At 34.9% G+C, this 24,792-nt stretch overlaps 1 protein-coding gene across 3 annotated transcripts in view; it reads left to right on the top strand.

Moving 5' to 3' along the window:
• WDR70 (WD repeat domain 70) overlaps positions 1–24,792 on the top strand; it is a 147,251-nt gene that overhangs the window by 47,015 nt on the left and 75,444 nt on the right. For all 3 annotated transcript variants that reach the window (XM_067315830.1, XM_067315829.1, XM_067315828.1), the window contains 2 exons: positions 5,906–6,059; positions 8,729–8,805. In XM_067315830.1, coding sequence (XP_067171931.1) covers positions 5,906–6,059; positions 8,729–8,805 — 231 coding nt within the window. The remainder of the gene's footprint in view (positions 1–5,905; positions 6,060–8,728; positions 8,806–24,792) is intronic.

Below are 24,792 nucleotides of genomic sequence, written 5' to 3'. Positions count from 1 at the left end.
ACAGAAGCTATTCATTTTAGGAAACCCCTATTCTCTTTGGACTATACTGCTGCATTACAGATTACGTAGCATTATATTATATGTTACATTATATAACACACAAAGTATCTCATATTTCTCATTTATTCTGTGCAACATATGTAATAAATGCCATTTTTGTCTTGTTTCCTGGATAAACAGTCTTGTTTCAAAGCAGAGATGCTGTAATTTGACTAAGCTGCAATACATATTAATTCTAGCATATATGTATGATGGTTTAGTTTTTATTAAATTGGAATTCACAGGTGGCTACTAATTTTCCAGAGCGGATTTGACATTTTTTGACATTAGGATTCTTTCAGTTTCCTAGTTATGATATCTATTAATGGGCAGAGGGGAATCTCATGAAGTTCAACAAAGGGAAGGGCAACATCCTATACCTAGAGAGGAATAACCTCATGCACCAGTACAAGTTGGGGGCTGACCTGCTGGAAAGCAGCTCTGTGGAGAAGGACCTGGGAGTGCTGGTGGACAACAAGTTGACCATGAGGCAGCAATGTGGCCTTGTGGCCAAGAAGGCCAATGGTATCCTGGGCTGCATTAGGAGGAGCACTGCCAGCAGGTTGAGGGCACATCCCTCTACTCAGCCCTGGTGAGGTCACATCTGGATTACTGTGTCCAGTTCTGGACTCCCCAGTGTAAGAGAGATACAGACCTACTAGTGTGAATCCAGCAAAGTGCTAAGATGATTATTAAGGGACTGGAGCATCTCTCATACTACTTAGTAATAATAGTATAAGACCTAAATGTACTATTAGTATAAAGACAGCAAGTACAGCATATGTTAATGTCCCATTTCAAGGAAAACAGCCTGCAGACATATTTGTAACTTCCTTTTGGCACAAAAATGATGGTAAATATTGTGAGTTCAAAGCTCTTGTTATCTCAGACACTTCATTTAACGGCATGAGTTTTTCCACGATACTTTTTGGTGAAATGTTCATTCTTTTGGTTTGAGTATGTTGAAATCTAAATGAAATACATAAATCTAAAATAATACTAAAAATAACTGTTTAAAGGTATTTCACTTATATTGCAATTCTCATGTCCTAATTTTTTGCTTTTTTAAAATATATCAGTTAAATACCTCTTCTGTATCATTTTGTAAATGTAAAGAGAACTGTAGCTCTGCCTGTTTAAAAAGAGACAATCTCAAGAAAAGGTTCTGTCATACTAACATTGAAGCATGTGGTGAACACTATGAGGAATATTATATAACCTGTGCCCATGTATATATTTTTTTATTCTGGGGACTGCTAGCATTCACAGACCTTACTTTCAAAGAATTCTGAGGAATTCTGGTTTGGAACCTTTAGACTTTAGCGGAAATCCATCTCTGGAGCCATAAATATAATTTCACTTTAAAGATAAAATCCCTGAGAAAAATTCCATATTGTCCAGGATCCATTTCGTAGCATAATATCAAATTACCCTGTTAATTTCTCCTTGGATTTGGAATGTTAAAAAAAGAAAAAAAGACAATAAAACTAGTACCTTCAAACCAGATCTTTGTGTTAAAGGCAAAGGCAAGCCTAAAGCAAACTTGTGTTACATGTAGAAAAATTATATGTGTGTCCAAATTTTGCCATTGTATGTAGCTCTGTTCTTCAGGTCCTGGCAGAAAGTAATATATGTTGCAGGTTTGGCAGCTTTAAGCCTAAATGTCCTGGATTAATGCTATTAAAAGTGAACTTTTTTTGCAAGTTTCCCAAGACTTTTGCTTTAACATTAATAAGAACCAAAAATGTTTTCTTTAAGAACTGCCTCCACAGAACCTCACTCTTGGTCATACTCCAATAAACATCTGAAAAGCAGTAACTTCTGGGGCCATACAAATACCCTGATTATGGAACCAATTTCTGGATGTCATTTTAAAAGCTGTATTGCACAGTTACCCTTTTTTTTTTCTTTAGCTAAAGGTTGTGGATAGAGATATATATATATATATATATATATATATATATATATTTTTTTTTCCCTCTTAGACTAATTTTTTCACCTGACTGATTTGAGTAACTGTTCAATTCATGTTCCCATTTTGCTAGGTGCTGTAAAATCAGGTGCTGTTCCCTGTTAGAAGAAAGTTACATATAAATATAAACTGAAGACAAAGTGTGTTTAGGCAGACTGATGTGAAATTACAAAAAAGCAACGAGACAGTATTGGTCAGATGATGAGCAGTACCATGTTAACAACATTGTACTCTATAGTTTTAATTTATTTATTTTAGTGTCTAGGAGACAATTTTGTTAGAAGATTGTCTGAGCCTTTACGTCTTGTGGATTCTCTCAGAAATAAGTTTGTTTTTTCCCATGGCAGGCTATTTGACTGTTTATAATGGCTTAATTTTCTTCATGCATGAGGCATGCATCAAGCAAAAATAATCTTTAGTGCCGTTTTTAAATCTCTTATTTTTGCTCGTTAAACCTCAAAAATTAAAAGAACAAAACATGTATCTGTACTTCAGAGATATGTTGGGTATTTTCTTTCGACAGTTTCAGCATTGCAGTGGGAGAAATACAACTAGCTTAAGTATTTTATTCTACTCGGATATGGCTCAGGAATATTTTGAACTATGTATGGATCATGTGGAATGGAAAGAGTGCTTGGAGATAGAACTGTGCTGAAGATTTTTAATTTCTATGATCTGTTTGTTGCTCTAAAGTTGAATTCGATGGATTCTTTAGTCTAAGTTTGGTTGTCTGCAGAGATTATTCTGGAATTCAGATACTGTTCCCTGTCTCTTGCAGGTTTCTTTTTATCTTTTTCAATATTTCCTTTGAGCTTAATGCTGTTGGCCTTCATTCCCCTCTCCTGTGCAAGTATCCATTTTTGCTCTTGAGGCGCAGGATGATGCTGTTTCAGACATTGCCTTTGATCTAGTTTGGAAATTCCCAGATTCGAAAGTCTCCTTTCTACTAAAACTTAAGCCAATTTGGCTGCCAGTTCACATTACATAATAGGGTGCTTGAAGCAATTTTTGGCTTTTGAATCATAATGCAATCAGTTTTGCCAGAAATTGTTTGAATGAGAAACTTATGCTTAGTTTACATTACTATGGTCAATGCCGAACTTTTAAAATATATATTACAGTGTTTAATGTGTTCTGTGCAGTAATTCACAGATTGAGGAGAGATTTAACAGATAATAGCTACTACCGAGTCAATCATAAAGTCACTACCCCATAAACCATAAAATGTTAAATGATTAAGTTACAAGTTGCACGTTCAAAGTTTTGTTGATCATCTGAGTGTTAATTTTACTGATATAAAATTTTATGTTAAAAAGTAGTTTCCTTAAAGTTGTTAGGATTTGAATGTGCATCATTATGTTTGATGCCATAGGAATCTGTATCTAGCTGACAGATGCACAGCGTGCTGATCCTTAATTGGGGGTGAATTAGCTGTGCAGTTGAAACATTAATATGAAGTAATGTTATTGTTCACTTTCTATTAATGTGTCAAAATATGACACAGTATATGTCTGGTAGGTGTGGAGTGTATACATTCCCTTGTCTTCTCTGCCACCCTTGTCATGGGGTGTAGTGTGGTAGGGTGACAAAGGGATACCCGCTTCAGATACAGCATCTACAGTGAGCTGTTTACGTAACGCAGAATGCTGAGAGATGTTGAAGCTCTCCTTAAGACTAAAAATGGATCTCTTATTCATCAGCTATCTCCCTACTTCTAGTTAATCCTTTTTGTCATCTTGGTATTACTCCATGATTTCTGTCCCAAACTTTCCTGATCAATTGACTACAGTTAGTATACAATAGTTTTTATTGACCTTAACATTAATCTTTTAACTGAAAATGCTTTTGAAAATACTATACTACAATATGGAAGCCACTGGCCTACATGGCAACAGTTTGCCTTCTTTTAGAAATCGAACAGTTTGTTATGTTCTTTACATTTTATCTGGGATCGCACAGGGTTGACACTTCAGATGTTACGAACCTTAAGAAGAAATAAATAATCTTTTTTTGATATTTAAAGCTAATCTCTAGTTGATAAAATATAAAACTAATGCTAGAAACTTAAGTAATTTGAACCATTATTTCTTAAGGCCTGTGTTGCTTGCTTTGCGTTGATTTTAGCAGTAGACGTAATGTAGTATTATTTTCTCTTAAGAAAGTTGCTATTTAATACTCTATCTGCTTTGCTGTTGTTATTGTGATAGTGAATCACAGACAGTAGCTAGCACTATGTAGCAATGTTTCCAGATTTTATCAAAACAAACAATACGTAGATTTTGTACATTTGAAGAATTTTGCTTTTGACATGGAAACAGAATGACAGTTAAAAATATTTAAGAAATTTCCCATTTAGATGTAAGGCTTTGAAAAGAATGGTCACAAGAAAGCTCATAAAGGTTTCATTGCTCTATTGTCTTTCTGGGTGACAGCTAGGAAACAGTTTTCTTCACCTGGAGTACAATCTAGCCTTTGACTTCTCTACTTCTTGAGAAAGTCCACACTGAGCACAAAAATTTGCTCTTTGACAGTCATATGTTAATACAGACAATTGAATTAAAGTTTGTATTTGTTTTTGTGATCCTTTTGTTATTATTGAGGTCTTTTTCTTGATCCTTCTTCTGAACTGAAAAGTCAGTACTTCTGGTGAAATTTTCATGAACACATACAGAGCATTCTTCTGAGCATGACAAACTCTCTGTTTAATTGAACAGGTGACCTTCCAATTTTTTTTTCCTGTAATGTCTAATCTTTTAGATTTATTAAGAACAAACTCTGCTGATCCAATCTGATCTCATGATAGCTCTTGTGGATGTGCAAAAGAATTAAAAATTTGCTATACTTTGTCTTTTCTAAAGTTCTTGATACTATCTTACGTGCCTTTCATGTTGGCAAAGTAGGAGAAAATGGACTTTGTATAAGATAGTAGTCCTACAGGTCGAAAGGCCTTATTTGGGAATGCTTACTGGTATTTCATTGTGTGACTAAAGAGACATAGAAGTCCTACAAGTCTCTGTCCTGTTTTCAGTGCTAATCACTAATATTTTCATTCATGACTTGAATCATCAAATAGAGAGAACCTTTATTCAACTGGCAGATATTAACAAGTTGGGAAGGGCTGCAAACATTTTGGAAGCTACTATAAATGCAGATGCTGCTTTTGAGAAGATGAAGAAGAATTTTCAGCCCTGAAGAGCTGAATCTATAACACACTTCACTTGGATTTCATTTGCTCTAAGGGTCGTCTTATGTACATATGTTGTGTACATAAGAAAGCCCTTACAGCAAATGAGCAATCATCTAACACACAGAAAGACTGGGCAAATTGTTATCTACTTCCTGTTTTGGGAGTTGATGGTACGTTTAGCTTCATGCATTTGATGAAACTGTAGCCTTGAACATAGAAAAAGATGGAAGAATGCTGACAGATGACTAATTTTCTGTTGTACAATTGAGTTTTATTTAGCACTACAACATCTTTTTATAGTAACTTATAGATTACTATAAATATAGAGGTTGCTTTTGAGAAGACAAAAAAGAATTTTCAGTGCTGAAGAGCTGAATCTGTGACACATTCTTCACTTGAAATTACAAGAGCATTCTTAAATATGTTTGCCAGAAATGACATTTTAGATGCTAACTTTGTAAATATTATTGCTTGATATGCTCTAGTTGAAGGAAGTGGTGTGAGACACACACACACTCACTAATAAAAAGTTTTAATCCATTAATATCCGACTTTTTTTTCTTATTTATGGCATAGGAATGTGTATGGGTCTATTTCTACTGTACATTTTCTTACTGTTGACATTTTTGTTTTAATACTGCCTTACAGGAACTGAATTTAACTGAAACATACTCTCTTTTTCTCTCTTTTATCCCCCCCCCCCCCAGTCACCAAATCAAATCCTTACAGTACAGCAGCACAGGAGATGTTATTCTTGTCGTCTCTGGTAACTCGCAGGCAAAAGTTCTTGACAGAGATGGTTTCCCTGTAATGGAATGCATAAAAGGAGACCAGTACATTGTGGATATGACAAACACTAAGGTAAAGTAAGAAATGAATACAGGAAGACAAACGATATAATGTAGTTTTGCTGTAGAAGTTCAATGAGGAAGAGTGCAAAGCCCTGCCCCTCCGATGGAATAACCCTGTGTATTGGTACATGCTGGGAACTGACTGGCTTAGAAAGGACCTCAAGTTGCAATGGATGCTGGTTTGAATGTGAACTAACAGTGTGCTTTCATTGCATGTGAGACAAAGTGTAAACCAGGCTACATCAGGAGGCACGTGGTCAGCAGATCAAAGGCAGTTATTATCTCCCTTTATTCAGTGCTGCTTGTGTCAAGTCTGGAATATGGTGTCTAGTTTTGGCCGTCTGTTTCAGGGTGGATGTGGAGAAACTGGAAAGGGTCCGGTAGAGGCCGTCCAAGGTATTCCAGCGTCTAGAGTCTGCGTACTGAGAAGTTGAGCAATTTGTGCACTTTTAGTCTGGTGAAGAGGTGGGTGGGGATCTAATAATAGCCTACAGCTACTGGAGAAGAGTTAAAAAGGTGATGGAGCGAAACACTTTTTCACAGTGGCAGACAGTATAAGCAGAGGTTGCAGCCACAAGCTGTGGCTTCAAAGCCTCAGACTGGACATTACTAGAATATTTTCAATAGGAAGATAGTGCAGCACAGGAACAGGTTACCCAGGGAGGGTGTGGGATCTCCACCCTTGGGAGGTTTTCAAGACTCAACTAGACAAAGCCATGGCTGGCCGGATCTAGTGTTGGCTATTGTCTTGCTTTGAGCAGGAGTTTGTACTTGGTGACTTCCAGAGATCTTTTCCAACTAACTTTTCTGTGATTCTATGACAAAATTCATCTCTTTAAAGGTGTATATAGTAAAAATTGCCAGCTTTACCCTTACCCCTCTCCAACCAACCAAAACAAAAATTAGGAACTGTTGATCTGATCTAGTCTCTTGCTTTGTTTTACCCTCACCTTTAGGAGTTGTCCATCCCTTGCAGATGCGGTTTGCCCCTATTGAGGCAGGGATGGGAGGCTGTTTTTTACTGTTACTTCCATGCTGTGAGTGTACAAGACTAATAAGCAACAGTGAGCACTTTTTTATTAGTGGTTAAAAATGCAAATAGAGAACTCATAATTTGACCCATAATTTTGAAAAATTTAAAAGCTGTTCATTGGGTTTTGATCACTTTGCCATCTTATTTCCAGAAACTATGAGAGAAGGATGGTGTTTACATTTATGGTTTAAATCAGGTCAGTTTTATAAATAGCTTAATAGCCTAAAAAGTAGTGATAAAATCTACTGTTCAAATGGTTGATAAAGTTGATTTATGTATTGCTTGTAAAGCATATTGCCAAATAACTAGTCTAAATACTATTCTGCCTGAAGCAAAAGTTCTTGTCAGATCACTATTTCTTTTGGCTAGTAATATATGTATATAAAACCATCAAATGGTAACATCTGCTTTAGTTCTTGTTTATTTAAAAAATAATACAGATTTTCTTTCTCTTGTAAACTTTTGGAATTTCAGTGTATTGTGGTCCAACAGTCAAAATGGTAAAAAAAAATAAATAAATAAATATAAAAAAAAAATTATGGCCCCATTAACCTTTCAGTATTTGTCTCCCTGTATCTGTGCTTAAAGCAAAATAAAATAATTCAGGTGTTGCAGGTATAGTTTCCAAATTTCTGTTTGAATGTAGTTAATGAACATATGCCTGTACTTCAAAGATGTAAAGCCAAGTGGACAAAGGCATTTTATCTTCTAAGTCGTCATAATAGCAATCTCTTACATTTGGATAAAATCTTTACCTTCTGATATTTCCATCCTAAAGGAATAGGGCTGGCAACTCAATTTACAACTTTTTTAATTTTTTTTTTTTACAACTTTTTAATTTTTTATGAAAAACTTTCCTTAAGGTAAATCCATCTTGGCTCTAGAATTCTGTTTCCTCAGTTTGCACTAAGAAGGCTAATGTAGTTTAGTTTAGCATTGAATGTTTGTACTGTATCATTCTTGATAAAGGATTTTTGTGTAGCTCAAAACAGCTCACACGGCATCATGCTGACATGTATCATTTCATCCTTTCTCTGAATTACAGTTCTCCTTAGAGGAAAAAAGTGGTTTTCTGTGTGGCAGTATGATGCCATGCCATCTTCTGAAAGGAAAAGTATAAATGAGAGAAGAATATCTGGGTTTCTATAATTCCAAAATGAAAATAAGCAAGGATGGAAGGAATTAAGATATATAAAATCTGTCAAGTCATTTTGATTTCAGTCAGTCAGTCCTGTGGTCAGAAGGGTTTGATTCGGCCCCTCAGCTTTTACCACGGTTCCATTTTATGGATTTGGAGTAATATTTATAAAAACTTTTAAGATTCTCAAAGGAGAAGCACTGAGTAAGAGAAGCCTTTCTCATCTTTTTAAGTGTTTTTGTATATATTTTTATAACATTATCAATATTTCAAACAGATTTGATTTACATCTTCCATTCCTGAAGTTACTTGATTCTATTCGCTCTTATTTATTCAAAGGGCTGTTAATTGAAGATCTCTGTTTACTCATGCAATGATTGACCAAGAGGCATGTTTTGATAGCTAATAACAATATTTCATTTCATAAAATATGGTCCTAAAAATAGGTACTTTAAACTTCTCTTTTCTTAGTAGAGTTTGATTAGCATCTCTGTGTTTATTTTCTTAGGGTCATACAGCAATGCTCAATTCAGGCTGTTGGCATCCTAAAGTAAAGGAGGAATTTTTGACATGTTCCAATGATGGGTGAGTATCGGGGCCTGTCTTTGTCAGGGCTTTTTAAGAGGCTTGTTTGGCTTTTGCATTTTATTATTGTGCTCTAATTTGCTCTAAAAGTCATCCTTTTAAATGTGATTGAGTGCTCAAGGCAATGTTAGATGAGATCTGGAAACCAAAATTTTACTTGTTTAGCTTCTAAATAATTAATATATTTTGTCTGAATTTTTTTTAGTTTTGTAATTTAAACTTCCTTTTGATGATGACATTTCATGAGAAAGAGTTGGTTAAGTATGTTGAATTACAAAATTTCTTGCACAAAACTTAATACCCCATTTAACTTTATCTCCTGGTATATCTCTATATTAGAATGATTTTCATGTAGAGACTAGAATGTAAATGGATTCACTGGGAAGGTAGGGTATTTCAGTTGGAAGTTGCAAGTTTTAAAGTTAACTGTGATAATTAATATTGGTTGATATTATTTGACAAGTGTCAAAGAGACTGTTGGAAATGAGTTTGTGGCTTCAGTCTTGATCTTTGTGGTGCGAATCAAATCGCAAAATGTCATTGTGGCAATTGCATTAATTGCTAACCTTATTGCAGCTGTCAGTGGCAAAGCAAGAATGAGTTTTGGACTGATGTTTCAAATGCACAGTCCCCTTTGCTCCAGACTGACAACACAGAGTTGGAAGAGTGAATTGCTCCTTCCTTTATCTGTAGTCTCTTCAATAGTAAACAGAAAACTCTAATTGCTTTTAATGACATTTTTTCCAAAGTGATTGTCTTACCAATCTAACACCCAGATATATTTGTACGCAAATATAAAAAAAGGATTCTAATAGGAAAGTTCACAGTTGCTGATAAGACTGTGCCAGAAGAACAAAACTTAAATACTACATTGTGCTTTATGGAGTATTTTAATCTTAAAAACACATGAAAACAAAGCCGACTTCATCCTTTTTTCAGCTTGTAGCCACAAAAGTTTTACTTCCTTAATAGAAATATTTATAAAGTGTTAGAATAGTTGTTTTAAAATGTTTGTTGCTCATTTAAATGTAAAGAGGGACTATTTTCCTACTTCTTTACAAGCTTGAATAGTTTGTAGATAGTGAAAAATAAATCAATGTTATAAATTTTCACAATTGTCTAATTTTGTCCCATGTAAACAAATGTCTATCCAACCAAATATGCATCCTGTACATCTCTGATGCCTAAATTGCTGTGAATTGAAATGGTCTGGTCAAGTAAGTAAAGTCCAGATAAACACTGCTGTAAATGGATGTGTAATTGCATTTTCAGGGACACTAAAAGGCTGACACAAAAGGAAAAATATTTTAAATCCATTTCATTTTGTTTCATGCTGGTGACAGGTTTTTCCAGGATTGGGGCGCATCAGGTGAGAAGTAAAAATTTGGATTGCTTAATTTGCAACACAGGACTCGAATGTTGAAGACAGTATTCCATCTGTGGAGGAATTCTTTTTAATAATACCATAAGCAATTAAGTCTTAAATGTTTAATCAGTAATTAATTTAAGACTGGAGCTATATTTTAAAGGAGTGGTAGTCTGAGTAGGGACTGATTCTGCCAATGTATCATGAGCTTGAAAAACTTAAGTATATTAATTTGAAGAGATAAATACAAGCATTGTTTTCATGAATTACATTGTGTGAAGGTTTGTTAGTGAATAGCACCCCCTCAAAATGTACATTCATTACTAATGGCAGTGGTTATTGATATTAGTACTGGGTGAATTTCTGGCTTCTTTTTGGTGGTAGGTTTTGCCATTGCTTTTGTAATGTTGAAGAATGCACAAGTGGAAGAGTGGCTTTTAATAAGTGGTGGGTACTGTGTGATGATTTTTGAAAAGTGGAAAAACAGCTGCTCTAAAATTTCTTTATAGTAATTTCAGAGAGGCTAGATGAATCCGTGGTTGGATTCACCTAAACATTTCTTACATTTTTATGGATTTCTTCAGTCTCAATAATTACAGCAGAATATCATGCTATACTGCTGTTGGAAATGCAGTGTGTGGATTCTTATCAAGTTTTCATAATGCTTTTGCAGTGTGTTTATATCTAGAGTTGGTGTGGTTTCCATGCCTATAGGTTAACTGTTGGCAAGGTTTTCTCTTGAGCAAAATGTTGAGACAAAGGCTAATACGTCTTTCGACAAGAATGTGATTTGGCACGCACGCACTCTCCTCGACGTATTCTCCATGCTTTTTTATCCATCAAGAAGATATATATCCATACAAGCACAAATGAAAAGCTTTTCAGTGTTGCAGAATCAAACACCTGCTCATCTCAAAGCCTTTTTTATCCTGACAATGTGTTGTTTCTCTCATATGCAGTGAAACTGGAAACTTTGCAATAGATTTGTGTTAGTTCTGACCTAAAATTTGTGCTAAGCATCAATATAAGCTAGAATGACTTGAATTGCAGTGACTGCTCTGGAAGTTGCAATAGAGAATGTGGTGCCATCTGCATCTCTAGATACTGAGATTAATTCTCACATAGGAAAAGAAACTGCCACAACTGGCGTGTGGAGGAGGGCGCCTAACATTCAACACCAAAATGGGCTCCGATAGTGGGTCAATTCTGAGTGTACTGATATAAGGCAGTGAAACCACTGTTGCCTGTAGTAGGCATGAAGAGAAGTTGGACATCTTATAGTCTTGTTGGCTTGAGTCTCTGTTGAACATCACATGGAATACTAAAGCAAGGCTGCCAAATCCAGAAATAGTTCTTAAACTGAAACCTCTCCTTTGGCTTGCTCAGTATTTCTGTGTCGGGAGCTTCTGTGTGCTCTAAAGCTGGTGGCCTGAGCCAATGCTTGGTTTCAGAGATGCTTGCAAGGAAGGTTTAAAAGTTTTCAGTTTATCCAAGCTTGGATAAGAAGCTTGTATGAATTGTTACAGCAACTTCCATGAGGGCTGTGTTACTTGAGGACCTGGGTACGCTGAATAGCAATGTCCTCTTCACTCGCTTCACTCTCAGACAAAGAGGAGCACCTGTGAGGTTTTGATGTGTGGTTAATCCCTCATCCTTATATTTTGATCTTGTTTCTAATATTTATACTATCTGTGGTGAAAACAATCATTCGTAAATTGCAAGTTAGAGCTATTTGCAATGTTGTGGAGTATATTTTATACTGTAGCATTTGCACAGTCTGTCTCTTTAATTAAGTGGTTATTGCTTGCATACAGCTTAAAAATAATTTAAGAAAAAAGCTTCATCTTCTGGTTGGTGTGTTGAAACCAGGAGTTTTCATGATGCAGAAACAAGTTAAAAAGCAAACTTTGCAAGTAACTTGTAAAACCAAAGGAAAAGAATAAATAAATATTTAGAAAGAAAAAGAAAAATTTAAAAAGCATTTTAGTATAAACCTGTTATAACTCAAATTCTTACCTGGGGATAGATATGTTACACACTTGACAGTTTCCTTTCAGGTGATTAAGGCTGTAGTAGTAGCCTAACTGAAGCGTAATCCAAATGAAGGCTCTTAGGATTATTGTTATAAAAGAAATGTTTTAGAACATGGTCTGTTTCATGGAGTTTATTCATACAATTCAGATTTGCTTTAGATTTTTTTGAATTAAATCTTAAGAATGGATTTTGACTGTGATGTCTTCTAAGTTGGGTTATTTGTAAATTTATTACAACTTCAGACTGCATATATAGGGGTTACCACCAGGGAGTCTCAGAGTGTTTTGTATGACTGTTTGGGGACACAGTGTTTGAACTGAGAGCAAGACTATGCAAGAAAAAGGCGCTGTTCCTTTCAGCTCTTCTATTAGATAAACAGAAACTGGTCAGCTTACGCACTGGAGTGAGCCAGACCCTAGCCCTGCGAGTTGGAGAACTAAGTCTGAAATCTTCTTTAGTTAAGTTGCTTTAGTTCATGTACGCTTATGTGATTGTTAGTGACTATATGGCTCTCACAGTGGCTCATTTCACTATAACTGTTTTCCTTGAAAATATTCCAGATGATGACTCTCTAAAACATAAAAAACTCTGTTTCTTTTCTTTTTTTTGGGGGGGGGGAATATCTTTTTTATAACTTACCTTGTTTTTATACAAATATTTTTCTTTATCCTTGAACTAGAGATGATTAATATTTCTGTTGTGCTTTTGCAGATTGTTCAGAGTTTGTTAGCTTGTTAGTAGCAGAAGGAAATAAGGAATTTGTCAGTTCTATAAGTAATATAGTAATTATCCTTAAGTGTATGGCTGAGTAATACTAACAAATTAATCTAGAAGTTAACTGATTAGCTAAGGAGTTCTTTATCCCAGTGTATGCTTAACTGGGAAAAATCCTGAACATATATTTTCAGAACTGTGTAATAAGTAACTCTCTTCATTGTCTTTCCAGCATTTAAAGTGCTTAGAATAAAATTGTACCGAAAGACACACAGTTATATGTAGAAACTCAGCTATGTTGTTCATGAAACAGTGTAGTAATTCTGTCTTTAAAAGTTTGCATTGTGCAAATAATCATTTCAGTGTTCATTAATTTGGCTGTTGTTAATTCATACCAATTTTTCAATGTTTTTAAATCAAATTAACACCAATATTAAAAAGAGCTGTGTATGTATGCTTTAAACTGTCTTGTCGTGCAGGCTATCGCTAGATCTTTTAATGTCTGGCTGTATGTTACCTAGAACTTTAGGTGCCCCCCAGCTGATCTTGAAAGATTCCGAATGCCCCAAGGCCCTTTTAATTGCACGTGCTCCTTGCCGTTCCAGACAAGGCTCAGATACAACGTGTAATAAATAACGTCTTCGCCTTTTTCCTAACGCCTTTACCACCTTATTCATGCTTGTTTGGAATGCAGACTTAAGGCAACGATCTGTCACTTAATTAATCAGTAGTATGTTGAACAAGTCTACAGAACTGAATTAAAGTTTATAGTAAAAGAAATGCCAATGTTAACACGTTGTCTAAAAGTGAAGGAAAACTTTGAAAATGAGGAAGACTTTAAAAATTATTCTTCTTCTCTGGAAATATCCCTGAACAGAGTGGCTTAAAAAAAAAGCCACTGCATTTTAAGACATAACTAACTTCTTGTTTATATCATTCCAAACTATCAGTTGACTTCTATGTTAAAACAAAGGAGGAAGAGGAAACGGATAATACTGTTTTTGTTGTTTGGATGTTTTCTTATCACATGTGATGGGTATTTCTGTATGAATAAGCAAAGAGAGCTCAGTGATATTAAAGGCTCCAGCAACAGGTGTTCTGTGTTCCTATTCTCATATATTTTTTCCTTTTAGAAGTAGAATCGCAGCCAAACTTGAAATTTAGCAGTCCTGAACTTTGTGATTTGTCGTTGCAGCCAGGACTGTGGTTGCTTAACAGCTGGTTTACTGTAGAAAATTCCTCTCACAGGTCTTACCTCCCCCACCCTTTAGTAAGTTAAGTTAATGTTCATAGTCTTTAAAATGTATCTTAGAGAATATTGACTGCCATCCTCAAGTGACCCCCTAAATAAGGTAGTTAGGGATAAATTTTACTTCAGGGTAAATCTATCTCCAGTTAAGTAGATGAAGTTATTTCAGTGAAGTAGCTTCATATTTTCAGAAATAAAGTTTTGTATTTAGGGTACAACTCAATCCTTAGACTTTTGTCAAATACATGTTTCAAATTTGAAACTACTCTGCTCCACAGGACAAGATGTTAAAGTGTTTTTTTTATTTACTTTGGTCAATAAATGTTCTCACAGTATGTTAATGAAAAAGTAAAGGACAGATTTCTGCCCTAGAGAGTTGCAATGTGAATTATGAGCGATGACCATAGAAATGATCAAAAAGGAAAACTGAGAATATTCTTCAAGTTAAAATCCAGATTTTCAGGTTAAAAAATATTAACTGTTTAACAGTGGTAGCTTGGCTGCCTTTTTTTAATGGAACAATTGACAATAAGCTTGATTTAATTTGCAAACAGGATTTGGAGCTTCAAGCATGCAAAATGTAATTTGTGATGGATAAGTGATGTGGTTTTGCATAACTTCCATCTATTGCTGACAAGCATTGCCATTTAGAAGAGTTTTTCTCTACCTTAGGGCATCCGCTATGTCCTACACACTACTTAAGAAATTTAGCCTTTGTGGGTGCTTTTAAAGTTTGATGTAGTTTAGTGAACAGTGTTCTTTCATGATCACTGTCATCCCAACCACCTTCCACCTTTTATATTAACCAATTCCATCCTGTTAACCAGGTTTGCATCTGGAATAGCTGCTGTCTCATCTCCCTCCCACCAGCTGCCTTGTTTCCTTTTCTGTGTAGGTGGTAGCTATCGGTATATGACTTCTCCTTCATGACCATTGCTTTCTGACATGTGTTCCTTTTGTTAGGTCCAGAACTGCATAAAGACTTGATAGTTTGACAGAAAAGAGATTTGAGCTAGGTCTGGAATAGTACTGCTGAAGATGGCCAGCAGTCAGTCTCCTCCCTGCAGAGCAGTCAATTGCTCTTCCTTCCATGATGCCATTATAATTCTCTGAACTGGCAAGCTCCCTTCAGCCTAGACAATTCTGTATTTGTTCATTTGATGAGGTCTGTGCCCCATAAGTTTTGGAGCCAAGTCACCTACTGCAATTCACATGCTTGCTCCTTAGAGTTTTCCAAAGTAGTAGATTGTCGCGAGAGAGTCTGATTTGGGGTATCTCCAGCCTGCTTTGGCCTTGCACTTTGAGGGACAGCTCCACTGAGTGTGTAGCTGGGAGTACATAGCTTTCAGTATATAAGTCCCAATGAACTGTATTAAGGCCTGCAGTAGCTAACAACTCCTCCAGTGGTCTCCTCCTCCTCCAGTAGCCTCCTAGTTAACAACTGGGGAAACAATAAACCAACTGTTCTTGAGTGTTGTGAGTATCAGTATTGCTGTGGATATGACAACAGAGGTAAGAGCAGAAGTACTCAAGTAGCTCAGTGTCAGCAGAGCCATATTATCTTGCTGTTATGCAGAATTTTGTATTTCTTCGAATCCGTTATCGACAATTAAAAGTTAAGTTACATGTGCTAACCTTTTCTTGTTAAAAAGCAAACAAGCAAACCACAACAGCGAAGAAAGCTTTTGGATAAATATCATTAGTTTGAACACTTTTGCATCAGTGTTAAATAAAAATTTTATGTTTAATAAATACAGTTAATTCTTGTCAGGCTGCAGCTTTGAGAACTGCTGAGAAAAGTAAGATAGCAATGCCAATACCAAGATGTTTGCATAAACTTCGTGTGTTAGAAACTAAGCTTAAATACTACATTTATCTTCACAAATTTGAAGACCAGTTGGCAAAGGATACATGAAACTAAACCCCTAACCTATTGCCTTCTTCTAAGGGATCATTTAAAAAGCTTTGTCTACAGGGTCATTTACAAATCTTTGTTTAGTTCTCAAGTCTTAGGCTTGCAATTTTCTGCAGTTTCTGGATTTACTTCTTAAAACGAGCTGCATGGTATAGAGCCTAGGACCTGCCTTGGGGTCCAAAGTTATTACTCCCCCAAAAAGTCACCCTGAATTATATTTAGTTGGGTCATACTTCTTTATAGGGAAGAGAGTGCAAAAATATTGAGGTGAAACAACTGAATTTGCTGGTCATGTAGTGTGGCCTGGAGTTACATCCTAGGAAACATAAGGAAATTCTTGCCAACGTGTATAAGTGTGTACACACGCGCACACACACACACACACACACACACAGATATGTATATAGGTGTGTATACCCAAACACAAATGCACGTATGAAATTCTGTTCTGAAGTCTGAATATTTTTGCTTCATGATTTTTGAGATACACTTTTTTGTTTCAAGAAATTATTTGAGTTTAGGCAAATTTTCAGAAATAATTTAGAACATAAAAGGAAAGAAATCAATTATAATGAAATATTTTTATTTGTACCAAAATAAAGTTGCTTTCTATATGGCAAGAAACCTTTTGTCAGATGAAAATTGGTTGGTTTATCTGGCAAGCACGGAAGTTAAATATCCGCACTACTTCAATGCCTCTTGAACAATTTACTCCTTTTGAAACTGTGCAACAAGCACAGCAAAAAGAGACAGCCGTTTCAAAGCAATTTATCTTTTGTTAGTCAATTGAAATGTCTCAGGATTCTTAGGGGAGCTTGGAAAGGCAAGAGTTACAATGCATGTGCTTGCTTCTCTTGTCCCAGAACACTTAGTATTTCACTTCTCACCTGTATTGAGCACAACTTAGGTTATATGCATAAACTTTCCTTGGAGGAATTGTTCCCTAACCCCTTTCAGTCAAAATGAGACAGATTAATTGAAAAGCTGTTTAACTATTATATCTTCGCTGACTTTGGCTCATTTTGACTGAAAGGGGTTAGAGAATACTTTTGAGCAGCCTTGTTAGCAGATCTGATGGCTAAATAACTTCTGGCAGGATAGAAATGACAGGAAGCTGGAAGTGTTGTCTTTTCCATCAGCTCAGCTTGATATCAGATAGGGAAGGGGAGGGAAGAGTTGCACAGTTTTAAAACTGATAGGAAATTTCCCATGTTTCTGACAGTCATCTGCAGGTTGTTGAGCAAACTCTTCCATTGTAATGGCTTTGTTATACAAGTAGCTTTCGTTCTGGCTATTTCCTTTCCTGTCTTCTCCTATAAAGATTTGCTTATGTCTTTTATTATATGAAGATGAAATCCTTTCCTCTGAAGTATTCTCTGGTTAATTTTAACCTATAACTCAGTTTATAAGAATATTTTCTCATGAGATACACATCTTGTTTTAATGACCAGAATTCTCTGATTATTCTAGTAATAATGGGAAGTATAATAGACTTAATAAACCAAACTCAGATGTTTTTGTTTGATAGAAATTAAACTGGGGTATATGAGAATTTATTTTGGCACTTTTGTTTACAAAGATAAAGCATGTGTTCTATCTAAGAAAATAAATGTCTGATTAAATTGGCACCATTAATGTTCAAATCTGGTTCTGTATAAAAGTTATGCAGTAATAACTAATACTTAATATTCTATAGCTTGAATTTTGGGGGAAATATTTTCTTTGTTTCTTTGTGATGGTTGGAATTACAGGTAATTTCATTATATAATATTTCAATTTGTTTCTTTTATCTGGGTCTTTATAAATTTATATGTTTTAGATAAAATCTCACTGATATTTTGCTTAATTGTTTAGCACATGAAAGATGTGCATGGGGTGCTTTTTGTTTGTCTTGAAATGAACAGCAGCAGACTGAACTGGCATTTCTTCATTGGTAGACTTTTCAAAGGTGCATCATTTCACTGGATGATGGTTGATCTGGAAATGCTTTCAGTTCAAAAAGATCTGTTTAAGGCTGAAAAATCAGATTTCACAAGTGGGATAGAATATCATGGAATGTCTGTATAAGTTTTTGTGAGAGAAAACTATCATTTATTTAATCTAACTTTTACAAGTTTATGTACAATACTCATTAGTAAGTTGCAAGCAATAAGTTATAATCCAGAATCTGTTGAAATTTCCCGGTGTATTTTCCATTATTTTCAGTGAGTTTTGTTTTGGACCTTAAAGGTTTAATCTTGTAAAGGTGTGAAACTTTTGGTATGTATCAGCTGCACTGGCTGATAGTAAATCTTAAAAATGATCATCTGAGGTAATCGAAAGAACATGGTTCTAATACAGTTTCATAAGATTCGATTATTGTCTCAAAACTTTTATATTTGTATACATTTTTTTAATTAAAGCATATTTTATCAGAGAAAGTGCAAATCTATTTCTAGTAGATCCTGAACAGTAAGTATTAATCCACTTTCTTTATCAGTGACTAATTAGTACCTGGATAAAGACAGCAGCATGCAAGATCAAACATGGAGAATAATAATTTCAAAATTTGACTTGTTTCCTGGAAGTTATTTAGGGTTCATTGTGTATGAGCTTTTAGTATGAAGCTATAGAAAAACAGATGCACATCTTTTGAAAATGTATACACACACAGAGGATTAACTTTTAATGATGACATTGTTAAAGGATATGGTGTTAATATTCTGTTTGGCAATGACTGTTGAGACTACAGCTAAATTCTGTGTCTAGTTCCAGGGGCAGCAACCTGAAAAGGATGTTGGAAGACAGTAAAAATTTCAGAGAAGAATCTTGAAATTTCCCTTAGTAGAGACTAAAGGAGCTGAATGTGGTTTAGTTTATTGAAGAGGTTGTTGAGAGACTTGGCAATGGTAAAGAAATATTGATACAGAGATAAAATGTCTGATGGTTGAAATTTCTTTAAATTGTTAGACAAAAACATAACCAGGTCCAATGATCGGAAGCTGAAGTAAGCAAGGTTTCAGTAGGTAATAAAAAGTATGTATTGTCAACAGTGAGATTATGTGACTATGGAAGTGATGGTTCAGGAAGGAATGCAGTAAATTCTTTATCATTTGGAGCCTGCACATCAAAATTTGCCATCTGCTTAAAAGAGAAATTTCAGCCACAAACTAGTGAGCTCAAAAAGCATGAGTTAATAAGCATGAGATTGGAATGGGCACGCAGACTTTTTGATGGTGAAATCTCTGATCAACTTATATATGTGACCTAGACAGTTACTTATGGATAAATGTTTTAGGCTTGAGCTGTGAATGTCTGTTGAAGTTATTATTCGACCCTTTGAGGCTATGAAGAAGCCCTATAGGGAAGAAACCTATACATGGTCCTTCTGAGAATGGCAGAACTGTTTATATATCAGAAATCTGGCTATATAAAGCTTCTTGTTGGAAATGGATCTAACACTTTTCTCTGAAGTACATGAGTTACAAGAATGTTTTATAGTTGCAAATTATCTCTTCAAAATTGATCTGCCTTCACATTGCTACCAACCAATTTCTCATTGACTTTTTACCTGTTTTCCCCTCTATCTGTTTGCAAATCATTCCTTAACAGATTGTTTTTCAGTAATTTTTCCTTTGTAGAGATAATATACATTTTTAACCTAATTATATCATTCAAGTATTTGCTAATAAAGCTTTATATTAAATACATTTCTCTTGAGAGGGGGATTAGTTTGGTTTTGGCAACCTTTCTTCACTTTCTGGAAATCTTTCCAGACCTGAGATTTGTGAAATGTTCCATGTGCTAAGACACAAAATGTATGATCAATATTCTGCAGTTTAGTTCATTAATAGTAGTGGAAACTTCTGGTCAGCTAATCTCTGCAATTAAGATGTACATTCATTGGTGTCTGCATGATTTAGAATCTGCTGGCAAACATTTCAGTCTCCTGTGGTTGAACTTTCGGTGAGATAAGATGCAGATCTTCTTTTGTCATCATAAACTTACTAGACCATATACATTCCTCCCCTCAAAATAAATAATTTACTTATACTCATTTGTGGCTTCCTTCTGTTGTGTGATTCACAGCGAATTAAATGGATAGTTAGCAGAATAAAAGGTACTGAAAAGTTTCAGTATTTAAAAAAAAAAAAGGTGTCTTTCCTTTATTGGTGTATGCACTTAAGTTTTAAATTAATTATTCTGTCAGCATTTTTATTGTAATTTAAACAGAGGTGTCTTGGGTTAGAATTTGGCACTAAAACTTGTTTATGGAGTTTTTTTTAATTATACAGTTATTTTTACATCAAATTTATAGTAATTCTGATAATAGATATTATCCCATGTCTATAAGTTGATATTTCAGCCCATCATGTGCTTCTAAAGTAGGAAATGCTTTTCCCTTGGAGTTCTTGTTGATAATATTTTAATGACACTGAACAAGTATAGTACTAATATAAAAATGTATTTTTGTAGCTGTCTTTTGCAGACTGTTAAATCAAAATTGCCATTTAAATACAGTGTGGAATATATGTTTCCAGTTCTTTCATGCAAACAGACCACCTCAGAGTACTCATAGAGCCCATGACCAGTGTCCTGGGATCACTTGGGGTTGTTTTCTGTAGAAACTTTTCCAAGTGGACAAAAGATGTCAAGTGTATTTTACATACCGCACATTTATTTACATTTATTTACATAAGGGTTAGCCATCCAGTAACAGCTCTTAGTAACTCTAAAATGGCTAATTTTTTAATAGAGAACCCATGTTTAGAAGGGTCTAGATGACATTACCAGTCAACTGAAGTACTGTACTTGAAAAATAATAGCATTATTGTTTAGCTTCACACATTCTGATATTTTGGGGAACCATGTATGCAGTTACCAAGTAGCTGTTCCACTTAAAAATGTTACTTACTCCCAGATTTTTATCCTCTGCTAGAGATTAGCACCCTTATGATGGAACTGGTGAAATGAGCTGTGAAAACATTACTCATCTGCTTTGGTGGAAAGTTATTGGCTTAGTTTAAAGAGCCTCATCATTGGGTTAAAATCAAATGGATGATTTAGAACTAAAACAGCCAAAGATGATAATGTCTTAGACCATGCCAGGCAGATTTTTAAGTAGATATGTAACAACATCCATTTGTTCAAAATGCAGGTAAACTGAGTATTTTTAAGTGTGGAGGTGTTAACAGGTTGCTTATTTGTTTTCTTGTTTCTGAGCCTTTAGTCTGAATTTGCTTAATATTTCAAGTTCTTCTCCAATATTCTTTGAAGTGAAAGCTGAAGTACTCATACAGTCTACCAATTCCAAAAGTTTGAGGTCTTGGGAAAATACAACATATTACAAGGCTTCCAAAAACAGTAGAGATGACAGCTTTTGTAGATGTGGCAGATCTGCCTAATTTGTTTGGAAATGCATGTAATTATTTGAAATGTAACTTTAAAGAATTCTATGCATAGTCAATAACTGAATATAGGAAGACTTTTGGGTAGTGTTCCCTAAAAGCCTTATTGCTTGTAATGAGTGTTTGTGAATTGACAGTTAACTTAAATAAGGCACATTCAAACTGTTGGAGATAATATTGTTACTTAGGATTGAATATTAAATGTCTGTGACTAGTGCTGTGTTCATAAAGTTCAAACCAGGAGGAAAGTTAGACGTACATGGGGTAACAAAATTTTACAACTTCAAGGAAACCATATATTTCCTATGTATTTATAAAGATAAATAAACACAGAGAGTAAGGAACTTAGTCTGGTACCTGATCCCAAGATAAAATAAGTCTTTGAATAAAAAGATTTTTTATTCCTATGTCTTTTGCAGAAATTTTAGGTCTCTGTGTCTGTTCTTTACCTGTATAAAAAAAAAATTACTTTCTTCTACAACCAACCTTATTTAACCAGTATCTGAGATACTCAGTGTACCATAGTGTTATTGCTTAAATACCTACATTGAAATACTGTGTAGATTATCTAAAAACTTGTTCTCAATAGTTGCATGGAGTAAAAATAAAGCAGAATTGGCATTTATGAAAATAAAACTACATAGAAGGATTTGTATTTTCACCTCATCTATCCTTACTTGGTGGATGTTTTATTTTTATTTTAGCCACAGAAATTCAGCTGCTTCCAATAATGGGGCTTAGGAAATACATGTTTCAATTATGTTAAATTCTGATGACTTTTTTTTTTTTTTTAACTCTGAAATAGCTTATGTTCTTGTCCTTTGGCATGCAAGCATGGTATTTGGCAGGAAGAGGGAGTGTTGTGTTGGGGTATGGTTCTGTTGCTCTTGTAAAAACCTGCTCTGATTAGTCAAATTATGAGTCTTTGGAAAGTCATCTCTAGAGACTTGTTCATAATATAGGAATACCTTCATCAAGAAATTACTGCTATCTTGCCTGTGTGGTCATTTGCACTATACTGGTGTAATAGTTTCCCTTTTGTCTTGGTATGTGCGAAGGTGTGAAGTCCACTCCAAATATGTGAAGCTGATTTTTTCCTAGATGAAGTTATCTATTTATAGATATATACAGTGCAGAGCTGATTAAGAAAGCACGGCGAATGAGCAGGCCTGGTTAATAGGAGTTTGAGTAATGACTGTGCTGCCCCTTGTTGAAAGCTGTATGTTTACAAAAGGGTTAGTGAAGCTATTTTTGTCTTTATAAACTATGTACGTTTATGTTAATATTTTTCTGAAGTTTTTCTTGATTAAAATGTTAGCTGCTGCAATAAAAAATGCAGTCACTTGTAAAAGCTTGCATTTGAGAGCTTTTTCAACTGACATTTTTACTACGTAAGTTCATTTTTAAAGGGTTCAATCCATTTCAGACAGATTATTTAGCTTTTCTTAAAGAATAAAAATTTAAAACAAAATTGAGAAGCTTGCTACAATGCAGGAAAAAATGGGATACCAAAACATGTTACTTCCGTTACTTAGGCAAGTCAAGGTATTGGCACTGTGGAAGTGAGTAGAGTTTGTCCTTTGTCCCTAGTCCCTGCGGAATGGTTTTAATTTTAAAATCAAAAAAAAAAAAATCCCAAACCAACAGTAACAAGCCCTACTTTCCACATAGCATGGTTTAAGTGAAATTGGTTAATCAAGTGTTTTTTACATTACAGTTCATGTAAACAGTAACTTTTACTGAAAATTCAGTTTTCAGTTAAGCACTATGGGTTAATGCTTTGATCTTCTGTTTTCTTTTTGAGATTCTGACCCCCCTCTCATGTTGATTCCAAGACTAAATCAGTTTGTTTTTCTGAAATGATAAACTTTGAGCTGCATATTATTCACCTCTTCCAAGTCTATTGCATATGAAATAGGGGAAGCTCACTGTTTATCAGCTTAGGACAGAGAAACTGCCACGGGCAAAACTAGGGAATCCACTGAGTGATGATGAATCATAAATTAACAATTTGTAGTTCCAGTAGTTTGAAATGTGACTCTCAAAGTTACTAAGTTTGAAAACTCTGTATTTCTGACAGCAGTAAGATAATTTAAAACTAAATTAGTATGTCATAAACTGTCCAAATATTTTTTTCAATATGGATAATATGCTTATTATAGTTGCAACATAGAATTCATTTGTGCAAATAGATGAGGTTAGCATTGCGACAGTTTGTGTGAAGTGTTTGAAGTTAGAGAGTTTGGTCCTTTACAGACTATAGGCACAATCCATGCTCTCAACTTTTAAGATGAAACGAAAAAGTATGTTTTCCTCATGCTGGTTGCTTCACCATTAGTAGTTAAATAATATTTTAAAATGAAACTTTCAAATAAGAATCTTTTTGTATATGTTAAAAATTTTGTCGACTTATTGCAATAGCATCCAGTAAGTCTCATATGGAAGTTGTCTGAGATGTCTGATATAAAGTGTCTAAGATTTATATGTGTGCATACACATACATGCACATGCATCTGGTATATGTATAAATGCAATGACTGCATTAAGAATGTGAAGCTGTTCATGTGCCAACATCCGAGGTGACACTAAAATAAACTTTTTTTGTCTCCATTTGGAACCATAACTGTTTTCTTAAGGTTACGGGTTTCAACTTAAGATTTCACCAGAGGCTGTTAGGAGTATCTGGTAAATTTATACTTCTGATACTGACTTCTCTGGAACTACTATACATACTTTCAAAGAAGATGGTCCAACTTTTCAGTGGGAGGAACCAGATGGCAGCTTTGGAACTTCTCTCCTGGGCTGCATGAAATCAGCAGTGGCTTGTGGATCTGAACAACTGGTCATAGACAGATGCAAGAGGTGGTTTTGGCATCTCGTGCAATTCTAAAAGCTGTGTTCTGTTTCCACAGAAGTGTGGGTGTCAGGATGATGAAATTGTCAAATGGGCCAAATTCAGCCTGGGACCACCAGTTTGAGCCATTTGCTCATTATTACTAAAGGCTGTTTTGCTTTAAGGAAAAACACATTTGGATTTTAAACATAAAATGTTAGAAAAATTAGAAATGGAATTTTCTGAAATGGCTTACCTGTGAAGAGCTTCCCTTGCTCCATTTTGTCATACAACAGAAGAAACTAAACATACAAAGCATCCTTTATTTTCTTTTCACTGACAGAAGATTAAAAAAAAAAAAAAAGAATTTTGCTGCTTCCCCAAGAAAAAGGCAAGGTAGAGCTGGGCATTTACACTCATTTGAAGAATAGCTGAATTATTGAGTAGGCATCCTTGAGTTCTAGCTGAAAAAGCCTTGAGTTGAGAATT

Source organism: Apteryx mantelli, chromosome Z (genome assembly GCF_036417845.1).
Source record: "Apteryx mantelli isolate bAptMan1 chromosome Z, bAptMan1.hap1, whole genome shotgun sequence".
Lineage (NCBI taxonomy): Eukaryota > Metazoa > Chordata > Aves > Apterygiformes > Apterygidae > Apteryx > Apteryx mantelli.
Note: the sequence above shows the minus strand (reverse complement) of the source record. Positions and strands in the feature narration are given on the sequence as shown.